Here is an 18,392-nt window from a genome sequence, read left to right as displayed (position 1 = left end):
TTCCTTTGCACAATCTCTCCGTAGGCATCCCTGACCCCTACCTGCTCCTTAATGACCCGTCTCTGAGTCTGTACTGTCTACCCTCTACCTGCTCCTTAATGACCTGTCTCTGTACTGTCTAACCCCTACCTGCCCCTTAATGACCTGTCTTTACTGTCTAACCCCTACCTGCTCCTTAATGACCTGTCTCTGTACTGTCTATCCCCGACCTGCCCCTTAATGACCTGTCTGTACTGTCTAACCCCTACCTGCTCCTTAATGACCCGTCTCTGTACTGTCTATCACCTACCTGCTCCTTAATGACCCGTCTCTGAGTCTGTACTGTCTAACCTCTACCTGCTCCTTAATGACCTGTCTCTGTACTGTCTATCCCCTACCTGCCCCTTAATGACCTGTCTTTACTGTATAACCCCTACCTGGTCCTTAATGACCTGTCTCTGTACTGTCTAACCCCTACCTGCTCCTTAATGACCTGTCTCTGTACTGTCTAACCCCTACCTGCCCCTTAATGACCTGTCTCTGTACTGTCTAACCCCTACCTGCTCCTTAATGACCTGTCTCTGTACTGTCTAACCCCTACCTGCTCCTTAGTGACCTGTCTCTGTACTGTCTAACCCCTACCTGCCCCTTAATGACCTGTCTCTGTACTGTCTAACCCCTACCTGCTCCTTAATGACCTGTCTCTGTACTGTCTAACCCCTACCTGCCCCTTAATGACCTGTCTCTGTACTGTCTAACCCCTACCTGCTCCTTAATGACCTGTCTCTGTACTGTCTAACCCCTACCTGGTCCTCAATTACCTGTCTATGTACTGTCTAACCGCTGCTTGCTCCTTAATGACCAGCCTCTGTACTGTCCAACCCTTACGAGCTCCTTAATTACATGTTTCTGAATCCACTGAATGTCACTTGGGTTAAAAGCCTCTGCTAAATTAGTGTATAATCTCTATCCCTCTCTGTTCCTCTGCCTCTGCCCCTCTCCTTTCCCTGTCCCCTCTTATCTCCCCCCAGGGGACTCCAGGCTTTACAGAGAGATAAGGAGACTTCTGTTGGGCTCAAGTGTACAGCTTCACCAGACGTGTCTGAGTGGAGAGACTGAGCGAGCTGAGACTGTGTGTAATTGGGATAAATCTCTAAATGTCCACCTGGCTCAAATCTGAGGGAACCCGGCCCAGGACTGCCGTCTCATGAGACCGTCCGGATCTCTGAGTCCCAATCCCAGTCCTCCACGGACCAATCAGTACCTCCAGTTCATAGAGTTAGACCGTGGCGAGCCTTGATGAACGGCAATGGAAGGCCCGTCTCTCATTGGGTCCACGGCTGTTTCAAGGCATTCCTGTGCAGATAGAGAGTGGTTGAGTTCAACAATCCTCTGTGTACTACATACATCATGAGCCAAGTTTTTTAGCGTTGTTCCGATACCGCTACCAGTATCGAAAGTTCCTGAAGTATCGGGTTTTAGCCAATATTACTAATGCAAGCCAATCCGATACCATCACATGACTACACAGGCAGAGAACATCACAAACAAGTGCTGTTGTATTGCATTCGTTAATGGTCAGAGCAAGTAAGTCGGAATTGGAAATGCGTCTTCTCCGAACTATGTGCGTTTGAGCTACCAAGTTGGAAAACATTGAAAGATGGGGATTCATGGAAGAAAAAAAATGTCAACAGTGAGAGAACAGACTATACATTGCTGCCATCATAAGAGAACCCTTCGATAAGAACAAGTGCTATTAGTGGTTATAACGCTAGACGCTGTATCAGTATATGCTCAGTATCTGCCGATACTCACGATGAGGAATCAGAATCGGGAAGGACATTTTTTTATCGGAACATCTCTAGTTTTTCTACAACAGGTGGATTTCCGACTGCAGAGTCATTAAAGACAGAGTCGTTGAAGAGTGGACAACCTGGGACAACATGGAGAAGGGCTGTTTGGCTGTGTGACTGATGACCGTCATCAGTCGTCAAATCTCAATTGCATTTCCTGTTTATGATTCACAGATGAAACCTGGTTTCAAAGCCCCTTCGGCAACCCCTTTAAGCCGCTTCTCGGGCTTTGTACATATTGGTACATCGGGTACCATGGCGATAGATGAGAACACGGGGACATTTAGGGAGCGAGGGCAAGAGGAACCGCTACAGGATGAGTAAGGAACACAGCCTTCTTTCCCTCTGCGGTTCTCCTCTCGCACGCATCAAACGTTTGTCAAAAGGAAACACAGAGGCACAGGCTCTGACAGCAAGTCAAAATAGTTTATTGTGGAACAGAGTTCATAGTTGAGGCACAACCTCACACTTAATATAGGCACTGAACTACTGAACGGGAGAGACGATCACAGACGTTTGTCCGTAACAACGAGATCCGAGCAGACTCACCGTCCCATGGGCTGATCGGTAGCCATAAACACTCCGTCAGACCCCACCTTCCCCGGACTCTAGTCGTGTTGCGGCTGTCGCAAAGTGCAGCGCAAACCAGAGTTCATGCAGGGAAAGTGAATTGCGTAAAACAGCAGTTTCCGAGTTTAAGAGTTTAGTAAACGTACGTTTGTTTCGGGCCAATAACGTGTCATTAACCTCAGAACGAATGATCTCTTCTGTACACCACTAGTATCGTACCAAACACAGCCTGATTTCACAATAGTCAAATACACTGGGGAAAAAGGATTATTATAAACGACACTGAAAGAATTTTGCGTTAGAGTTGGTTGTTCAAATATTCTCACCCCGAAAACTGAATGAGAGGAGAATCTTTATTTGTATGGTCATGGTCATGCGATATTATTATTGTTAATTATTATTGTTGTATTCAATGAAAGTATGTGAAGTGATCATGTGGATCTCTGCTTGTATAAATTAGTACAAGGGCCCCTGACAAGGGCTACACTACTAATTAGCTTAGTAGTGTAGTCACACTAGTATAAATATATATTTAAAGAAATATTTTACGCTTAGATCTTTGAAATGTCTCCTTCCACACAGACACACACCCCTAAACCAACACATCTCGTCACGTACATCAAATTCAGCTTCACCATAAGTACAGACACAACATTTGAACGTTGATCCATCGAGCTGAAAAGCACATCATAACATCAACCCAGTTATAAAACAACACATTGCTTTAAACCTCTTTCTTTAGAAAGAACCAGTGCACAACAGTGAATTTATCTAACTCTTAACACATTGCGAGTCATTTTTCCAAAATGTCTGCACAAATTTGTTAGTGTCCAACACAAAACATGAAAATAGTACAACATAATAAGAATGAAATAAACCGTAGAACAATCTAAAAGTCACACCATGTAACATGTTAGCTAGCATTTCACTTAGAAACAAACACGCACAGTTAAACAATACTATAAACTGGAGGGCGAACACAAAATAAAATGTAGCTATTCACCAATGTCTTCTACAATGTCCCCAACTAGTATTTTGAAGCTGTATGTACTAAAAAAAAGGCTATGCTAATTAAACGTTATTTTAACATCTATGCTACCTGTGGGTGTTGCTACCTGGGGGCGTTGCCACGGTTCCTTGTTGCCTGGAAAACAGTGTTCCGACTTCCGTCCCCGCAAACACAAAACACAAAAAGGAGAGGCTTTCCATGGTTCAAAAATAACACAGTTCTGACACAAGTCTCTGACTTATTTGATCAATTTGAAATATAAGCACTGGTTGCCATGAGAAGGTAAATCTTTGCTCCCGGACCTGAGTCTGTTAACGAGGAAAAGAGCGGGAAAAGAGTCTGAAAGAGCGGGAAAAATAGTCTACCAATCAGGAGGCCTGTGAGGTAATGGGTGATGGGTAATGAGTACAAGGTAACTTGTCACCCAATACAAACCAATGTTAGGCTTGATCACTTTCTTAAAACAACATAATTCATTTGTAATTAATGTGAATTTACTCAATCCCATCACAGGTATTGCTTCTTACCATGATGTGAGAATTTGAACTGTATGTAAAGAGATATCTCAGAGAAAAGTAGGTGTAAAGTTCATCCTTTTGGTAACTTTTTTACGTGGAAGCTGTACAAACTCCGGTCCGAGTCCTACGCAGGTCTGCGGAGCCTCTAGAGCACTGAGTTATTCAGTTGTACAGCTCTTAAAGCTGAGTCAGAGAGACAGATAATGAATTACCGAACCGAGGAAAACAGTGGCTCCTCTTCTTCAGGGATCAATAGGGTCAGCAAACAGACAGATGATACATGTAGATGAGGCTACACACACACACACACACACACACACACACACACAAGCTCAGAAACTAGGAATCCTGGTAAATCCATTACAACCCCTGAGACATGAACATTCTGTCGGATCTATAAAAACCTCGGAGCGATGCCCTTTCCCGCCTCTTCCTCCTCGTTGGACGATGACACAATGTGGTTTGTACGATTCGGATGACATTTTTCTCAATTTGTTGGAGTTGTCCAGTTTCATTACGAGCAGGCCATCTCAAAATTACGGGAATTGTATTTGGAGGTGACAAGCAGACACAACAACACAGGGTTCGTGCACCCGCACACGCACACAAGACCACACACTGTAACTTGATTCAACCTTGCAGTGATGGCTGGCAAAGAGGAGCAGAATGATTAACTTGGTGTCCTCCATCGTGTGTGTGTGTGTGTCTTCCATTGTGTGTTTGAGGGACAGTTGGATTTAAAGACTAGCCCTCTCAGCATTCTGATATTGGTGTTTTGTTGTCAGGGCTCCAATCGGTTATATCTCCCCCTCTACTGTCATTATCCGTATCTCTCTTTCTTTCACGCACCCTTTGTCACACATTCAATCTCCTGCTGAATCGACGGCTGAAGAGGCCCTGGCCGCGAGAATAGACAACAAACAAAACCGGTTTGAAATACATCAGGATGGACGGAGAACCGAATACTGTACGCACTAATTGTATGTTGTACGTCCTTGAACCTAAAATTAGTAGCATCTTATCCTAGCTATCTTCGTTGTATACAGGGAATGGGTTAACCTTGCAATTGTTTGTGCTTGGCACTTGGCTCTATGAACATCCTTACTGTACCTACAGCGATATATGGTTGATCATAGTTCTTCTGACAAATGTACTGATTGTAAGTCGCTCGGGATAAAAGCATCTGCTAAATGCCCTAAACGTTAATGTAATAAGGGAGCATTATACTAGTGTTTCGAACAGCGTTTCAACGCCGCTGGAAGTACTAGCATGATGCTCCCTTAGTATCCCGTTCTCCCCAGGTCTTACTCCTGCATGTAGCCAGTGCAGTGTTACATGTCACACAGCCCCTGAATAAACCCATTAGCTCTGCAGTACACACTCCCTGGACACGGTCGGCTCCTCAGTGTCCTGCTGGACTCCCAGTTCCGTCTGGCGCCGTAGCAACGGGCCGTGCCAGCACACCGTCGAAGAGGGAAGCTAACTAGCGTTCCGCGTTCCTCGCTCCTTGCCGGACTTGTGGACACTCTGCGTGGGAGCGGGATAATTGGCTCTCGGCGTGTCAAAGGCCAGCGGCGTCGGGTTTACACTAAACGCCAAGAAGCGCCGGGGAATTTCTTTTTGAGGCGTCATTAAAGCGAATCTCAAGACAGCCTCGATATTCTGGATGAATAATAAAAAAAGTAACGACGGTGAGTAGCGTTTCGTAGCTTGGCTTACGTCAACATGGGACGCGGGATAACGAGGTCGCTCGAAACCCAATCGGAATGGATTCAGACAAAGAGGCAATTCGGGAAAAGATTGTTCAGAACCGAGTTGGTGCAACCCAGATAATGAGTCCTTTGTTTGTGCTGCACGGAAATAGCAAAGAGAGAGAGGCGATAATTGACCAGGTACTTCTTGACTTAGAACAAACGACATTTTGTGTCACTACTTTCCTCCCTGCTGCTTCCACTGCATGGCTGAAAGTTTAAAACAAATACGCCAAGACTTTGGATTTTTGTCGGAGGTTATGTGTACGTGGTACAGCCGTGGCTCACCGACTCCCGGGAGCATGAAAACTAAGACTGCTTCGTTAAGAGATCTTAAATGCAACCACGCAAATGCATTTCAGTTCCCTGTACCCTGCGCTGACGTGATAATCTGAGCTAGCTGATGACCAGCTGTAGACGCTTCCCTCCTGCATTTGATTTTTGATTGGCTGTTGAGGAGGTGAATGTTTTTTGCCAATGGGCAATGAGAAGGGCAGCATCCACTCTCCCACTGAATAACTATAGCTCATGTCTCCATGGTGATAAAACAGATTTGAGACTCACAGGATGACGTTGTGGATGGAGGTGGTGACATGGTGGTGGTGGTGGAGTAATCTTCTGCTATCTTCTGCCGTCCAGCTGCCTCAGCCCATGTAATCACGGGATTTAACCACATTTTACACACAACAGCAGCGGGCAAAAAGAAAGACACAACAACTACACACGTCACGCAGCCCAGAACGCGAGGGGAAGGGCTTAGAAAAGGCTCTGAGGTCCACCCAGAGCGGGAAACAGATATGGCCCTGTGTTCCTTTAAGTATCCAAGAAGTACCCTGCTTTTATTTTGAAAAAACTATGACTGTTCAAAAGGCATGTTGTCGCTGCAGGCGCTGCATGTGTGTGTGTGTCCTCGGGTTTGTGTGTGTCTGTTCTTGTGTGTGTGTTCTTGTGTGTGTGTCTGTTCTTGTGTGTGTGTGTGTTGTCATGTGTGTGTATTTGTTCTCGTGTGTGTATCCTCGGGTGTGCGTGTGTCTGTGTGTGTGTTCTCATGTGACTGCGTGTGTGTGTGTGTGTGTGTATGTTCCTTTGTGTGTGTGTGTCTGTTTGTGTGCGTGTGGTGGTAGTTGTCTCCTCTGATTTCCCCAGTGTGTGTAAACAGTCTGTTTTCTGTCTTTTCGTCCGGCCCTCGCTCCCCTCTGCTCCCAGGGAACCCAGCCTGCTTTGTGACTCATTTTGGGCTTGAAAACAGCAAAGTGGACCCAACTGCTCAAAGCGTTCCTGGTCAGAAGACAGAAGCCTTGGGTCCATTAGGGAACAGGTCTGTGTTGGAGATGAGATCTCAGAGTGTACATTGGACCACGTCAACACCCCGTGCGTGTAGTTCTGTGCACGAGTCCAGGGGGTGTGATGTGGTGTAGCACGCACACAGTAGAGAGCTGTAGACCAGGCTCTGAAAGAGAAGGTGAAAGTTTCCCACAATGCTTTGCGTCCACCGTCCCGACGAGCCAATCAGCACGCGGACAGTACAGACCTGTGGACCAGGCTCGGAAAGAGACGGTGAAAGTTTTCCCACAATGCCTTGCGTCCAGCGTCCCGACGAGCCAATCAGCACGCGGACAGTACAGAGCTGTAGACCAGGCTCGGAAAGAGAAGGTGAAAGTTTCCCACAATGCTTTGCGTCCACTGTCCCGACAAGCCAATCAGCACGCACACAGTACGGAGCTATAGACCAGGCTCGGAAAGAGGCGGTGAAAGTTCCCCACAATGCCTTGCGTCCACCGTCTCAACGAGCCAACCAGCAGCCACCGTGGTGCATCCTGTAGGGTTCCCGCTCTCCGGCGGGCGCGGTGGGCGTGGTCAAACGTTCTCCTGGAGGCAGAGGGCCTCCACGGCGTCGCTGGGGCCCTGGGCCACGCCCCCGATGACCAGGAGCATGCTGGGAGTCTGCACGGAGGCGGAGGAGCAGCGCGCCGTGGGCATGGGCGGCAGGTACTCCCAGCGCCGCTTCCCGGGGGTGTAGCTCTCCACCGAGCCCAGCGGAGAGGGCTCGTTCCCTGGGGAGAGAGAGGCAGTTAGCGCCCTGGAGCTCAGGGGGGAAGGAGGGAGGAGTGATCAGACGTTAGCACTCCTTTGGGGAGTGTGGTTTCGTTATTTGAGTTATGTACTCTTTATGGATTTATTCTGAGCCGCTTAGGATAAAAGCATTTATAACAATAAGCTACAAATATTTTTTTATATGATAAGCATATTTTAAACCATACTTATTTTATTTAATTACAGCATTGCTACCAGCCAACAACTCATTCATAGAGTTAAGTACATCTTTCGTTCATAGTCAGTGAGTAAGATTTAATGGGAGGGTCCAACAGTTGCACTCATGAGTGCTTCTCAAGAGTTTAAGACATCAAAACAATAAAACAGAGTAGACAGAAGGCTACTTGAGAAGATCTCTGCTTCCTCTCTTCTCATTCATCTTCCCAACACAACAGCCACTCATCCCTTTGTTATGGTGTTGCATTCTTCTTCTGTTTCTATGCTTGGCTGCTTTATCACATAAATTAATAAGGGATTAATAAGGTGTAAATTCATGTGAGGAATAACTCTGCTCTCTATTTGAACATGACTCAAGGTGGAAATTCACATCTGCGGCCAATGGCCAACTGTCACTACCTGTGAATGAACACACACACACACACACACAGGTGAATGAATACACATACGTACACATACAGCCAGATGTACACACACACACACAGTGAATGAATACACATACACACGCACTCACACAGAAACCTGCACACACACACACACACACACACACACACACACACACACACACACACACACACACACACACACACACACACACATGCATAAACAGACAGGTGCAGTGGGGATGAGCTACACCGGGATGTCATTGTAACTCCACATCAGTTCACTGACTCCATAGATTAAAACAATAGGGAACACACACACACACACACACACACACACACACACACACACACACACACACACACACACACACACACACACACACACACACACACACACACACACACACACACACACACACACACACACACACAAACAAACACGTACACACACAGCCTCTTGGGCAGATGTGACTTATGCTTTCATGTTGGAAAGAGAACAGAAATGACAGACACACACAGACAGAGACACACACACACACACACACACACACACACACACACACACACACACACACACACACAGACAGAGACAGACACACACGCGCACATACACATACACACACACGTATCAGAGGACATCAGTCTCCACCCTATAGCTGTCACAAGGACACCAAACCCAGCGTTGAAATAGAATGGTTTCAACTGCCGCTACAAAAACCAAGCGGTAAACAACAACAAAAGCGTTTTGTGCTGAAACAGTTTTCTAATCAAAGTGTAGTGTGTGATGTGGTCACGTGGGCGCAGTGCGTGGATGAGAAGGCCCTGCGGCGCCAGCCACACAGATCTGCAATTCAAATGATCGGCAGATGCAAACGGAGAGTCCATAAAACAGACGGCCTGCTCTGGTCTCTGTCCTAGTCTCTATTCTGGTTTCTCTGTCCTAGTCTCTGTCCTGGTCTCTGTCCTGGTCTCTGTTCTGGTCTCTGTTCTGGTCTCTGTTCTGGTCTCTGTTCTGGTTTCTGTTCTGGTCTCTGTTCTAGTCTCTCTGTCCTGGTCTCTGTCCTGGTCTCTGTCCTGGTCTCTGTTCTGGTCTCTGTTCTGGTCTCTGTTCTGGTCTCTGTTCTGGTCTCTGTACTGGTCTCTCTGTCCTGGTCTCTGTCCTAGTCTCTGTTCCGGTCTCTCTGTCCTGGTCTCTGTTCTGGTCTCTCTGTCCTAGTCTCTGTTCTGGTCTCTCTGTCCTAGTCTCTGTTCTGGTCTCTCTGTTCCGGTCTCTCTGTCCTGGTCTCTGTTCCGGTCTCTCTGTCCTGGTCTGTGGTCCCGTCTCTGTTCTGATACCCCCATCATCCTTCTGCTGGGAACACCAGAGCTCATCCAGCACTTTAACATGGTCACTACACCAGACCCTACCTGTAGGCAGGGGCGGCGCCAAACGGTTGCTTGCCGTTGCTATAGCAACTCCAAGCAATTACTCAGAAACCCCAGAGCAACCCCTGATTTTTTGTCAAACTCAAACAACATATTTGAAATAATGCCATTTTCCGTAAAATGGTATTAAATAAATTAAACTAAACCTATTGCCGAATGCGGTACCCGTCACCATACCAACCATTCCTGTCATATGAATCACCAGATTAAGTGCATAATCACTGAGTAGCGTCAACATTTCAGGGCCGTGACTGGACTGTCGTTCAAATCAACACGAGTCAGCCTGGGACTCTCCTCTCCACCCCTCCACCTCACCGTGCCCAGTTCCCGAGCGTTGGGCATGCGCACACTCTGTAAGTGACATGAACAGATTAAAAAAAAAAACATACACACAATTAGCACAAACTATCCCAAGCAATATGTACAATATTAATTAATTATTATTTAATGTACATGAAACAATAATTTCATTAATAGCATGGTCTTACGAAAAATAAATAACATTTCAAATATGCGGACATCTCGCGGCGAGATTATCAGTCAGAGATGTTCGTTGCCGGCTCGTTGGCGCTTAAAAAATATGGACAAGTTTTTACTATTTCGAAAGAAATCAAGTTCAAACACGACTCGCGATGGCGAGGCTGAGGATGGGCTCGTTAATAGTTGTTCGGAGGGGGGTTATGCTGAGGTCAAGAAACTGAAGAAAATATTGTAGCCCACACAGTTCTGAATTAGCAATACAATGTTAGCACATGCTTGCTAGCAATGTTGGTGTGTTAAACCGTATGGATTAAAGTGGAATATTGCAAGACGTCCTGTGATCAAGACATCGATTTAAGGTAGGCCGTTTGGTTATTAAGTTTGCCCGTCGCAGCATATTGACTTGGGGCCCATGTGATTTTGTTTTGAAGTAGAACTAGATTCTAGGTTTGGCTCATGCCAAAGGATGGGTTTATCGTAGCCTGGTATGATCTGCCCTTAATAGAAGTATTATGAAGTATAATAGTATCAACAATAATAGCAACTATTGTATTAATGTTCCACATAGGCCTACATTTGAGACGTATCGCGCAACTAATGTGAATGCTTTGGAATGTACCGTGGCGACGGTGGGTCTGAGATGTGCAATTCAACACTATTGACAGGACAGCTAACCTTGTAGTTGGGGGACTGCTGACGGGCTGTTGATTGAGAGAACTATGTTGTTTGTTATATGTCGTGTGGCCGCAGTGCCACCTGGACTAGCAGTGAATGTGTACATGCCGCTGGGCTATTTTCATGTTGGCCTTCTTAAAGATCTTCCTCTATATTGTTCTATGTCTTTACGTCTTTATATCTGTGCGTGTGTGAGGGAGAGGGAGAAAGATAGCGCACGTTGAACTGTGAAATGATACGATCACACTCAATCACAGTGGTGCGATTAGTCTGTGTTGTTACTGTACTGTAAACTTGCCTCGTACGGGACCGCAACCACCCCAACCCGTGCCGAAAATGTCTTCCCGGCCGTGCCTCTGCCAAATTCAGGTGTTTTGATCAAGGTTTCTTTTTTTGACCAGCAACCTCTTGAATTCATACAGCAACTGTTAAGCAACTGCAACAAATTATTTCTGGCGCCGCCACTGCCTGTAGGCCTCATAGAGCAGGATGCCCCTTTACTTCTTGGCGCTCCTGAATGCTCTGAACTCACTGTCAGTCTCTCTGGGTAAAAGCACCTTCTGATGAATGGGCGTCATCGGGACTAAAAGGACAGAGAGGTATGTATAGAGCTAGGTTAACCCGAACGTGAGAGTCACCAAACACAGTCCACACGCTCACATCCAGGTCATACTGAAGATATATATACATGACGTAATTCAGATCAAATCCAAACCTAACCAGGTGTGTTTCTGACCTAAACACACACACACACACACACACACACACACACACACACACACACACACACACACACACACACACACACACACACACACACACACACACACACACACACACCGTCCCCTCCGTCTCTTGACCCTCTCGCTCGCCCTCCTCTCCCCCACGTTGCCCCGGGTACCACGCTCACTGTCATTATACATCAGCAGTTGCCATGGGGATGCACATCATTGCCGCCACTGTGCCCATCAGTACCTGAATCGCTCTGAAGGCGCTAGGTGTGTGTGTGTGTGTGTGTGTGTGTGTGTGTGTGTGTGTGTGTGTGTGTGTGTGTGTGTGTGTGTGTGTGTGTGTGTGTGTGTGTGTGTGTGTGTGTGTGTGTGTGTGTGTCCATGTATGTGTGTGTTTGTGAGGATTAACAGTGTTTAATTGAAAGACCAAAGACTAGCGTTTCAAACAGAGGAGAGCCTGGTTAAAGCCTGTTGTAATCTTCAGTAGGAAGACACACGCCACGAGACCAAACACACACAGCTCTCGGTCAGAAGCTCATTACTAAATAATGGATCCGTCTTCCCCTCATCCTCTTCTAATCACCTCTTCTTACCCTCCCTCCCTTCTCCTCCTCCTCCTCCTCCTCTCCTCATCTCACCTGCTCCCCTTTGGGAGAATTTATATTTTTGAAACCTTGAATTGCTTGTGCAATGAAGCACTGACAAATTGGTGTGTGCATTTGTGTGTGTGTGTGTGTGTGTATCTGCAATCAGTTTAGACCTGATGAGCACACTCTAATTATCATTTACATACAGCCAGCAATTACACCGACAGAGAGCTTTACAGAGAGAGATGGGAGGGAGAGAAGAGAGAGTGACGGGGGAGAGTGACGGGGGAGAAAGAAAGAAAGAGAGAGAGAGAGAGAGAGAGAGAGAGAGAGAGAGAGAGAGAGAGAGAGAGAGAGAGAGAGACAGAGAGAGAGAGAGAGACACACACACACACACACACACACACACACACACACACACACACACACACACACACACACACACACACACACACACACACACACACACACACACACACACACACACACACACACAGAAAGAGAGAGAATGGAACTGCAGAGGTAAAAGATGATAAGGTGTGTACCCTCATCTTTTACCATATTTTTTAATCTAATTTGTATTTTATTTTCATGTGCTCTGGCAACTCAGATTTTAATGTTTGTCTCCCGTGCCAATGAAGCTCTTTGAACTGTAGTGATAGAGATCTGCCTAGATGGAGAGACAGAGGAGAGATGGAGAGACCAAAGGAGAGATGGGGAGAGAGAAGGAGAGATGGAGAGACAGAAGGAGGGATGGAGAGACAGAAGGAGAGATGAGAGACAGAAGGAGGGCTGGAAAGACTGAGGACAGATGGAGAGACAGAAGGAGGGTTGGAGAGACAGAAGGAGAGATGGAGAGACACAAAGAGAGATGGAGAGAATTGGAGAAGCATGCTGGACATACCTGTGTCTAAAAGCCACACAGACACAGCCAGCTCTCACACACACTATTGCTTTTTCTTCCCCATGATCATGTGCATTCCTTCGACGGCGGTCTCATGGTTCACATCAAAACACACGTCTTGGATTTTAGCCTCAGGGATAACAGGGCATCACTGTCAAAGACACACACACACACACACACACACACACACACACAGACAGAGAGACAGACAGAAACACACACAGAGACAGAGTGATCAAAGACACACACACACGCGCGCGCGCACGCACACACACACACACACACACACACACACACACACACACACACACACACACACACACCACACACACACACACACACACACACACACACACACAACACACACACACACACACACACACACACACACACACACACACAGAGAGATAACCACCAAAACACACACACAAATACAGACAGACAGACAGACACACAGAGACAGACAAACACAAAGACAGACAGACAGAGAGACAGACAGACACACACACACACACAACGATGCACGCATGCACACACATAGACACACACACACACACACACACGCATAAGCCATCTCTGTCAACAGATGTCAACCTCCAACAGCTCACTGCGTGACATTCTGATAGAGAAACCACTTTAGCTAATTACACTGGATTAGAGAGAAAGGGGGGAGGACATAGAGACACAGAGAGGAAGAGAGACACAAAGACAGGGGGGGAGAGAGAGAGGGACAGATATAGAGAGCAAGAGGGAGGAAGAAATAGACAGAGTGAGCGAGAGTGAGCGAGAGTGAGCGCAAGAGAGAGAGAGAGAGAGAGAGAGAGAGAGAGAGAGAGAGAGAGAGAGAGAGAGAGAGAGAGAGATACAAGCAGAGTGGGAGAGACAGACACAGGCAGAGCGTGGGAGAGAGAGGTAAAAGCAGAGAGAGAGAGAGAATTAGAGATTGTAATTTCAGTTGTATATGGAGATTTCTCATCTCTCTGGTAACCTGACGTATTGTGTTACCGAATGACATCTGTCAGCTAGGGCGCTCAACGCCCACAGCTCCGTTGTGTGTGTGTGTGTGTGTGTGTGTGTGTGTGTGTGTGTGTGTGTGTGTGTGTGTGTGTGTGTGTGTGTGTGTGTGTGTGTGTGTGTGTGTGTGTGTGTGTGTGTGTGTGTGAGTGCGTACGTGCGGGCGTGTGTGCGTGCGTGCGTGCATGCCTGCGTGCGTGTGTGCGTGTGTGTGTGTGTGCAGGCCTGCGTGCATGCCTGTGTGTGTGTGTTTGAGTTCTTGTGCGTTCGTGTTTGTGCGGTTAGATTGAGATGGAGGGAGATCAATCATGCAAACATCAAACTATCTTGTCGTTATCAGAATCATGCTATTACCACACTATGTGATCTTCTATAAGAAACATGCCTACAACAAACTATGTGGTATGCTATTGTAAACATGCTAACTTAATGTAGCACTCGATCATAAACATGCTAACGTCAAGCTATGTGACATGCTATAAGAAACGTGCTAACCTAAAGCTATGTGGTGTGTTACTATCAAACTATGCAGCATGCTATCAGAAAATGCTGACTTCTCCTTTCGTTAGAAGCACGTGAGCTATTCCTTTACGCTATATTAGAGCTAACAAATGTGAAGCACCCAAGGCGAAAATTAGAAGTTGACGGTAAATTAATTTGGCTAACTCAACAAAATTCATTTCTGTTCCATTAGTGTGCGCGTGTGCATGTGTGTGTGTGTGTGTGTGTGCACGCGCGCGCCTGCGTGTGTGTGTTTGTTTGACTCGGCGTGCTAGTTTAATCGACATTAGGTTACGCTTTTGTAATGGGAACTCATGGAAACAATTTAATAATCGCCGACATGCTTTACAAACAGTAAATCCGGCTTCAAACATGTTCCGGTTACTGTATGAGCGGCAATAGCTCAGGAGGTAGAGCAGGTTTGCTGGTACCCGGAATGTTGCTGATTCGATCCCCCCCCCAGCTGAGTGCTTGAGGTGTCCCTGAGCAAGACACCTCACCATAGCTGCTCTGGGCAGATATACAATCTGTGTAAGCTATAGAAAGGGATTTTGATGGTAACCCACCATTACTGTAGCCTGGCTCTGCCCGCCTAAGTACTTCCGCTTAATTTGAATTTCCCGTCAGTACTAGGTCTGGTTCTGCGGTATGTTAGTGGGTTTAGTTTTCTGCGTCCAATCAGCGAACAGAGGGATTGGCTGAGATCAATGACGTTAAAGTCAGCTCTCGTTGACGGACAACTTCACGCACGTTGACGGACAACTTCACTCACGGGAATCAGGCGCAACGTGATTCCCGGCCAAACGTTAGCGATTGGTTATGGCAGATCCAGAGTGGCACTGGGCAGATCCAATAGTTTTAAACTTCAACGGACACCTTCCTTCAAGTGAGTTGACGTTTGTCAGTTGAGTAGGTCCAGACTCTATGTGCAAATGAAATAAAGTACGAGAGTCTGGTAGGATCAGGCTACCATTACTGGAGACTCAACTTCCTTTCCTCCTTTCGTTTCCTTACTGTAGGAACACACAGCTTCAAACCACCTCCACATGATACACTATAGGTAATCAGGCTATTGTCTGACCCCCCAGCCATGAAGTCTGCGGTCCGATGCCCATTGCCCCCCTCACTGTCAGGCGCTTTGGATTAGTGTGACTGATTAAGGACTAATTAAACACTTTACATGACAGTGACACATCTAATAAGCAATGTAACAACCTGTCACATCTGGTCCTTCAGCTGTAACAACGTCATGGATCGGGCTAACTCGCCACGACGTAAGGAGTAAACACTGCTGCATGTTGTTACATCGCTGATTGGACGACACCTACTTGTGTAATCAGCCTGCAACAGACCACTAATGCTCTGTGCCGTGCAAGATAAAGACTGAATACGGAGAAGTGAAGTCCAGGAGAGTGAGTCCAGACTAAATAGTGAGAAGTAAAGTCCAGGAAGGTGCGTCCAAACTAATTAGTGAGTACGTCCAGGAGAGTGAGTTTAGACTGAATAGTGACTACTGACGTCCAGGAGAGTGAGTTGAGCCTGAATAGTGACTAGTGACGTCCAGGAGAGTGAGTTGAGGCTGAATAGTGAGTCCAGGAGTGAGAGGTGATACCGACCCAGGCCCCCAGCCACGATGAGTCGTCCTCCCAGACAACCGGCCACAAAGTCAGCCCTCTTCTCCCGCATCCTGGACCCCCTGGAGGGCTTCAGCCACACACCTGAGGAGAGGAGAGGAATGGGAGGGAGGAGAGAGGGAGGGGAGAGAGGGGGAGGGGGGGAAGAGGAGGAGGAGGGGGATATGAGAGACGTGAGGAGAGGGAGGAAGGAGGAGAGGAATTCGTAATAAGTTCATTGACATTGGATGCTCGTACCTTCGTCATGACTTGGAAGTGTCTCCGAAGAGGTACTTTATGGTTTTGTTTTCGAAACAGAGATTAAAGGGCATGGAGTACTGCTACGTTGAAGATCACAGAGGACACACTGACTGTGTTGAGGAACCTTAGGAGGACAACAGCACACAGCTTGATGTAGACACCCTTCACCGAAAGCAGAACCAGAACAGACCTCATCTGGTCAGCCGGGGTGGGCTCCGGGCCGAGGGGCCGGTCATGATCTGAGCTTTGGGATTGGTGTGTTCTCTGGACCAGGTTATGAACGGAGCTCTCTGATTGGTGGGTTCTCTGGACCAGGTTTTTGCAAATCAACAGGTGATATACTATGACCCTAATCAAGACATTGATTCGCAGCCAAGAGGTGTGAGTGAGTTCATCAATCTCTGCTCATATCTCCCTTATCTCTTCCCTCCCTTCTCCCCTATCCCACCTCATCACTGTATGCATCTCTCCCTCTCTCCCTCTCCTCTCTCCTCCCTCTATCTCTCTCCTCCCTTCCTTCCTTCCGCTCTCATCCCTCCCTCCCCCTCCTCTCTCCCCCTCCCTCTCACTCTCTCTCCCTCCCTCTCACCTTCGCACCCTTCAATATAACTCCCCCTCCCTCTCTCTCTCCTCTCCTCCTCTCTCTCCCCCCTCCCCTCCCTCTCTCTCTCTCCTCTCCCTCTCCCCCCCTCCTCTCCCTCCCTCTCTCTCCCCCCTCCCCTCCCTCTCTCTCTCTCTACTCTCCTCCTCTCTCTCCCCCCCATCCTCTCCCTCCCTCTCTCTCCCCCCCCTCCTCTCCCTCCCTCTCTTTCTCTCCTCTCCTCCTCTCTCTCTCTCTCCTCCTCTCTCTCCCCCCTCCTCTCCCTCCCTCCTCTCTCTCCTCTCCTCCTCTCTCTCTCTCTCCTCTCCTCCTCTCTCTCCCCCCCTCCTCTCCCTCCCCCTCTCCCCCCCCCCTTCCCTCCCTCTCTCTCTCTCTAAATGTTGTGACTAGACTCCATCCTGCACCACACCATGTTTCTATATTTGGGTCTCAACTACTGCGGCACCCTCCGTCCCCACCCCCAGCCCTCCCTCCCCCAACCCCACTCTGGTGAAGTAAAGGACCTCACAGAGCCCATGTGGCCTGTGGGGGGGGGGAGGCAACCAATTACAGGCTGAGTTCACCAACCGATCAACCAATGAAACGGCAGCCGACGACGTGTCTGTAGGGGCGGAGAAGTGCCTCGCAGCTCCGAGCTCTGCTGAGCCTCAGAGACCACATGGAGGCTGTATCATGTCACCACGTCCACCCCGTCCCTCTGCGAGGCTTACATTTATATCATTTAAATAACCATATTGTGTATGCAGACACATTTTCCCTTCAGCGACATTTTCTAATTATTTTTGAATCCTATTACGGTCCTGATGGAGTACAGTTCTTATCTTATCTGACATGTTTATTCAAAATGAAGTCACTCACTCTTAGAGTCATCCAAATCAAACTAACCGGTACATTTATATAGATATTTTTAAATAACCTATTAGGAGATAGTGTTGGATAAGGTCGGAGCGAAAGTGTATTCTCCACGGCTGGGGAGGCAGAGCCGAGGAAAACAGACTTCCAAGCGTTATTCCGGCGACAGAAATCTGTGGTTCACGGTCTGTGCTGCCCGTACCAAACTGCACGCCACGGAACCACAGACAGGATTTAACGAGCTTTCAACCGCAAGATGTGTCCCAGACTGGAGCCTACCGGGCTTAGAGGAGAGGAGAGGGGAGGGGAGAGGAGAGGGGGGGAGAGGGGAGGGGAGAGGAGAGGGGGGGAGAGGGGAGGGGAGGGGAGAGGGGGTAGGAGAGGAGAGGTGACGGGAGGAGAGAGTGGGGA

The 18,392-nt window shown here is 47.7% G+C and overlaps 1 protein-coding gene across 1 annotated transcript in view; it reads right to left on the bottom strand.

The window, feature by feature from the left end:
- Window positions 1-1,762: 1,762 nt before the first annotated feature.
- The window catches only part of LOC130382658 (kelch domain-containing protein 8B-like), a 30,603-nt gene continuing 13,973 nt past the window's right edge, over window positions 1,763-18,392 (bottom strand). The window contains exons 3-4 of the mRNA XM_056590561.1: window positions 16,271-16,372; window positions 1,763-7,734 (exon numbers count right to left, since the gene is read on the bottom strand). Coding sequence (XP_056446536.1) covers window positions 7,538-7,734; window positions 16,271-16,372 — 299 coding nt within the window. The 3' untranslated portion in view covers window positions 1,763-7,537. The remainder of the gene's footprint in view (window positions 7,735-16,270; window positions 16,373-18,392) is intronic.

This window comes from Gadus chalcogrammus, chromosome 1, assembly GCF_026213295.1.
Source record: "Gadus chalcogrammus isolate NIFS_2021 chromosome 1, NIFS_Gcha_1.0, whole genome shotgun sequence".
In the NCBI taxonomy this organism is placed as follows: domain Eukaryota; kingdom Metazoa; phylum Chordata; class Actinopteri; order Gadiformes; family Gadidae; genus Gadus; species Gadus chalcogrammus.
This window is presented reverse-complemented; position numbering and strand designations above follow the sequence as displayed.